At 35.3% G+C, this 6,174-nt stretch overlaps 1 protein-coding gene across 2 annotated transcripts in view; it reads right to left on the bottom strand.

The window, feature by feature from the left end:
• Positions 1-2,466: 2,466 nt before the first annotated feature.
• The window catches only part of VPS41 (VPS41 subunit of HOPS complex), a 120,053-nt gene continuing 116,345 nt past the window's right edge, over positions 2,467-6,174 (bottom strand). The window contains exons 27-29 of one of the 2 annotated variants that reach the window (XM_075745354.1): positions 5,972-6,016; positions 4,420-4,499; positions 2,467-2,834 (exon numbers count right to left, since the gene is read on the bottom strand). In XM_075745354.1, coding sequence (XP_075601469.1) covers positions 2,754-2,834; positions 4,420-4,499; positions 5,972-6,016 — 206 coding nt within the window. In that variant the 3' untranslated portion in view covers positions 2,467-2,753. The remainder of the gene's footprint in view (positions 2,835-4,419; positions 4,500-5,971; positions 6,017-6,174) is intronic. The other variant, XM_075745355.1, reaches the window with a different exon arrangement.

Genomic DNA, 6,174 nt, shown 5'->3' with positions numbered 1-6,174 from the left:
TGGGTCTCAATAAAACAAAGAGAGATGAGAAAAATCATCCACAGACTCATTATAACCAAAATACTCTTTGATAGAGCAGACTAACACATTCTCATTTGATCCATCACAGTTAGCTTTATTGGTCACTACTGAAGAAATGACAGAGAACTGGATGGATCAGTGAAAAAAATTGTGATTTCCTTGTTAAATTTACCTTAAGTTTACCTTAGTTAGAAGCACAAGCACTTTGATAAATGGATTGACATCTTAAATAAGCTCTGGTGAAACTGGGTAAGTGTTATTCCGTACTTTTCTGAAGGATTATGCAACTCTAAGGCTACTTCTTAGGCAAAGCTGTTCTCCAGAAGAAAAGCTCTTGGGTAGCTGAATATTTTAGATTCTAACCTCAGACATTTTCTATGATGTGAAGGTTTCTTAGGAAGAAAAGTGAATCAAAGTCAGGACAGTACATTTCTTGCTGAATCTTAATGAGCAAATTTAGAATTCAAAACATGAAAAGGGTAGTCCGTGAAGCCCAAATGAAAGAAGCTTTGGATTTAAAGAAGATTTTGATTAGATTTTCATACAGTGATTTAAAATTACTTGCATAACGCAAAAAATATGCCAGGGTATAATGCAATATGATTGCCAGTGATGGTAGGCTAGCAAACTGAGTCACCAAATGCTCAAATGCTTTAGGGAATTTAAGGCCAAGCTGAAGTAAACAATATACTTGCTTTAAATTATCATATAACTCTGAGCTACAGAACTCTTTGTGGCATAACTCTATAGGAGTAATTTGACTTTTTCCTCCCAAAAGCTGACAGCGTATGGCACTGCACAGAGCATTCTTAGGGTACGATACAGAAAAGCTGCTTAGAGCTACTAAGGAAGAGGGTTTTTTAAACAGTTTCTAAACTTGTCTACAGGCATGCAATAGCTGAAATACCACGGTGAAACAGCCCTTAAGCTCACTGGAGCATTTAGTTTGCTAGGAATCAAAGCAGCTTTCCTGATCAATGTAGTAAAGAATGATAAATTAATAACATACCTGAGAATGTGTACTAGCTGCTGAAAATGAAATGCTACAGAGCCAGACAGTAATTATTATGGGTGAAGCTTGATGTATGCAGGCTATGCTCTGCACTACAAAGCTCCCATCCTTCTGTTATTTCACCTACTGCATGTCCATAAATAACTGGCACCATTTCTTATTTTTTGAGCTGTCTGTATTATCATGATACAATATTATTGCTATGTTTTTGAGACATCGGGTTTTTTAATGATAATTTTGCCTTCAGTAAGCATGCAGAGTAAATCCTCACATTTCTAATACACTTAAAATTTTATTCCAGTATTATATCTATGCAGTGGACAAACAAAAATCACTCATCGGATTGCTAGACCAGCTCAGCTGACTGCCCAAAGGATATCAAAAAATTATTACAAATTTACATAAACTTAATACCCAGCTTTCTACGATATAGATTATTTACATTGGACTAAGGTACAGGAGAACTTAGAAGTGTTCTATTTTTCCAGTTTTACAGGTACACTGCAGTATCACCATACCATTGTTTCAAAACTTAAGATGTTAACTACTTGTTTAAACATCACAATTTGATGGTGAAATAACGTATCTCTACTTACAAGCTCCAGTTATTATAAAGAGGAAAAATATCTCAGGAGTTATGAAGAATTACTATTCTTAGGGAAAAGATGCTTATATTTAATTTAATCAGAGAATATTATAAAGAGATTACGTTGCTGTGAAGACATTCTGAAAGATCACCTCCTTTGGATCAACCAAACAGAACACAGTTGTAATTAAAAATACGGTTTTTTGTTAACATCCAAATAGACTTATTTAACTTAGCTCTTAAATAGCTAAAGCCTATTAGAAACTCCTGGAGATCTTGTCTTTGAAAGGCCAGATTATTTTTTTTTCTTTTCTGTACTTAAAGTTATGCACTAGAACCACAGTTATAAAACAAGTGTAAAGACCTACTGCTAACATTTTAGAAGAAAGTTTCTGGATGAGTTTAACATGAGAAAAACCCACCTTAAACTACTGCATTGTGAAGATCAACTGATAAACAGTTTATAACAAACCCCCCATGGCAGGGGGGTTGGAACTAGATGATCTTTGAGGTCCCTTCCAACCCAAACCATTCTATGATTCTATGAATGTGTAACCATAAAACCTACATAAATTGCCAATTTATAATTACAGTTAACGAGTTTGTTAATTTAATGCATGATTCAGCACACAGCCAGCTTCAAGTCCTGAAGCAGTTCCACTGAAAACAGTCAGATGCCTCACGTGTCTCAAGTTGAACAGTTCACTAATGGACTAAATCTGGACTAAAGTAGTTTGGTGAGCTGAATTCGCAGTAATTCATCTTTCTTTACAATCTAACCATGAGCCTGATATAGCTCCAAACTGAAAAGCACATTAGCTGACACCAAGCACAAATCTCCATACTGTTTTTTTTTTTCTTCCCATTTTATTTCTCTTTTCTGTTCCAGAGTTAAGTAACAAGCCAAGCAAAGGAACAGTGAAATATGAATTGCATAACAAAGACTTAATAGGGAAAGGTTTTCAATATTTTCTCTTTCCTGAAAACATTCAATAAGCTGGATATCTTAGAGAAACCAGCTTTAAAACACAATTAGAATTATATACAGAAACGATGACTAACAGAAACTACAGTGGTTCTGCATCATCCTAACAGAGTTGGTGTCACAGACTGGCATGGAGAACTAGGGGAGTGCTATTTCTTCATCTCCAGGATTGCACTTCCTGGCCCTCGGTGTTTGGCACTGCATATGTTGCAGAACTGGACAGGAGATACCTAGAAATTAAAAAGAAAACAAGAATCTCTTAGAGAGATGTAGCCAAGTTAGAATGTGGGAAGATGAATGAAAAATGCCTTTCTCAATGTTACTATTCACAGTCGGGCTGTTCCCTATAGACACATTCATAGCTAGGTGTAGGAAGGCGATATAGTGGAACACAATAAAGCAGGCTATTCTGGAGTCTGGAGTCCAAAAGCAATACACCTCACCCCTCCCTGCAAGTGTATTACCACCACTCTCCAGAAGAGTGACATCAAATTTCTTCCACAACAAAAATGAAAAATACAGAGTCAAAAATATCACTGATTATCTCCACAGATAAAAGAAGAAAGTCACTTGGTCAGCTCTATTGACCACTGCATGTCTTAGTCACAGCTCTGTCTTTGGATAGTGCTCTACAGATTTTCAACAGCTGAGAATACGGGCTGAGTACTGTCCATCTGATATTACATGTGTTTATTGTTACTTCTGTATTTAGCTCTGTGCGATGCTTTATGCATGCATTACTTTCCTTTCAGTATGTCACCAGTAACCAAATATCAGTAATGCAACTGATGACCTAAGGCCAAGAAATACTATAGCAGTGAAGAATTTGGTTTAGATATATTCTATGTATGTATGAATACACAGGTATCTGCACATCTATCATGTAATATTCGTGTCACATTTGAAAATCCCATCTGACAAGTTACCCAGTCCCACCCCTGTCCCAGTAAATTGAGAATGCTAGATAAATTTTAGATTGCTTCTCAAATAATAAAATTTGTGGTAAATATTGTTTGAATAAATATTTACTGGATGTTAGGCTTTCTTATGCAAATGATCCAATTCATTAAGATTTTCATAACATATTTAAGTATACATGCTGTACCATATGGCTACAAGCACTTTCCTTGGTTACTTGCAGATCAAGTGATTCACCAAAGTTATTTTTTCACTAGATGTTCATTTTCAGAGACATACACAGAATGAGAAAAGTTTAAATTTCATTTTCTTTGTGATTTTATTACCATTCTGATGCTTTCATTCCTAAATTCAAAACTGGTTATATCTAGAAGTTAGGTTTTTTGTTTGTTTACACTGGAGAGGGGAAAAAAATATTTCCCTGATGAAAAAAAACCCCACATATTCTGAGCATAAAGATTATTACAGTATTTAAATATTCACTCTGAAATGAGTGGAGTTTTTCTCTTCCAGGTCAAAATCATTTAATAAGGTTCACTTGACAAAATACCTTTATTCTTGTCTTTAATTAAACAAAGTGAGAGCTACAATGGGAAAGAATTAATAAAGAAACCAAACAGGTCGTATTCCCTGTATGTCTCAAAGCTGCACTGCATATTCGGATTGCAGAAAATTATAAAATACATCTCAAACAGCAGCAATTTCTTTCTAAATTGGATGTACTTCAGTTGCAGATGCCCTAAACACCCTACTACTACGGGGTATCATCACAAATAATTACTGTAATCACATTATAATTCCTGATAGACCCATGTCCTTCTCCACAGTTGACAAAAGGAAATAATTTATCCTTTTATTTTTGGCAAAGGTATCAGAGGGATTAAGCTAGTTCCTTACTGTGTTAGATACCGGGAGGCACTCTTTGTGAAACATATGTCTGCAGTGGAACACTACCACGTTGAAGGACTTGGATGCATCTGGGAAAGAAAAAGTAAATTCTTTACAACAGGGCACTGAAACAAAGGATTCAGTGGCTACAGCAGCATGTGCCCGTATTCCATGATACAGATAGAAACATCAAGTAATATCTTTCTATCAAATTAATGTCCAAATTATTGTGGCTCATTTACAGAAACTAGGCAGAATGATGCTTTCAGGTAATGTATCCCCATGATAGAGTTACAATTTTATTCTGTGGCTTAAATGCTATATATCTTTTCAATAAAAATTTCTTCATGTCAGTCTGTGCTACATGCTAAATTTGGGGAGGCAGAAGAGTTAACTACCACCAAATATTTCAGCCATTTCAAAGAAAAGTTATCAAAACAATTCTTGCGCTAGTGCAGGGAGAACCAGAACACTAAGCAGTTCTAGCACCTACACTTCACACCATGATCTTGAAATTTGGCAAGAAGCTGCCTAAGTGCACAATGTGCCTTTTGAATCCCAGATGAATATTTAGCCCAATTACAAGCCTACATACAACATTGACATATCCAAAGAATAATCTCACTCAGCAGTAGCATCCACATTCGATTCTTTGGGTCCCATTCTCTCGACACACAATACCTCAAGGCACTAGCACGTTCAGCTCTGCCAGGTTTTCTATCACCATGTGCCTGCTGTGGTCTGTACTTTGGTGCATATGACCATAGTATAGTTGTCTATTTTTTATTTATTCAAGTGAAAAATGGTAGAAACCAGATTAAAAAACTGTCAGTGATTCTACTGGGCTATGCACACTTGACAAACAAAAAGAAATAGGTTCATACATACATGTTGTCTTTTATATTCTTGTTTGAAGATGCCACAACAGATATTATCCTGGTAAAAGTATTTCTTCTTAAGATGCCAAACGACTATGTTAGTATTTCTGAACTATAGTTGCCTTGCAGAATGTGTATCTTCAAAATAATATCCTGAATTTCTAGTTTCAAGACTAACTTTAAGAAGATGTTTTAGAACTAGTCTGTTATAAGTTGTTTCAAGTATGACAGCAGTGACTGAAGCTAAGTTCTTCACCACTCAGACAAAAGGTATATTCCATAAAACTTTGTAATTTATAGCTTCAGCCTGATTTATTCAACAGATTTGACACGATTTGGTGGCAACAGTTTAGTTTTGTGGTTCTAATAATCTTTGAGAATACTTATGTTGATGGAATTAAAAGCTGCTTTCCATTCCATGTATTTCAAAACAGAAAATAAGAAAGTCAAAGATGAGTAAGAAAAAAGAAAAAAAAATCTGGGTTTACTGCAACAAAAAACAGTTCAAATTACACTCTACTCCCACATCAGAATTCCTAAGCAAGCTTTGCACAGGAGACTGAAATTTATACAGCGATTACCAAGGCAGACTACCACACATTTCTATGAATAAAAGCAAACAGTAGTTCCTCTAAAAATAAACAAAACAGGCAATCTCTTTCTCTTCCAGAAAAGCATCCTACCTGAAGGAAGTATTGGAGACAGGCATGATTCACAAATATTCTCCTCTGGAAAAACAAAACAAAACAAACTTGTAACAGCTTTATTAAACTCCATGTTTACTTTTTTTTATAAAGCAGGCATGAACATACTGCTATTACAGAAATGGAGCTTGGTCTTAAAGTATTTACTTAAGATGCTTAACAGCATATATTAAAAATTGAAT

This window comes from Balearica regulorum, chromosome 2 (assembly GCF_011004875.1).
Source record: "Balearica regulorum gibbericeps isolate bBalReg1 chromosome 2, bBalReg1.pri, whole genome shotgun sequence".
Lineage (NCBI taxonomy): Eukaryota > Metazoa > Chordata > Aves > Gruiformes > Gruidae > Balearica > Balearica regulorum.
The sequence above is the reverse complement of the archived record's forward strand: the minus strand, read 5'-3'. Positions and strand labels throughout refer to the sequence as shown.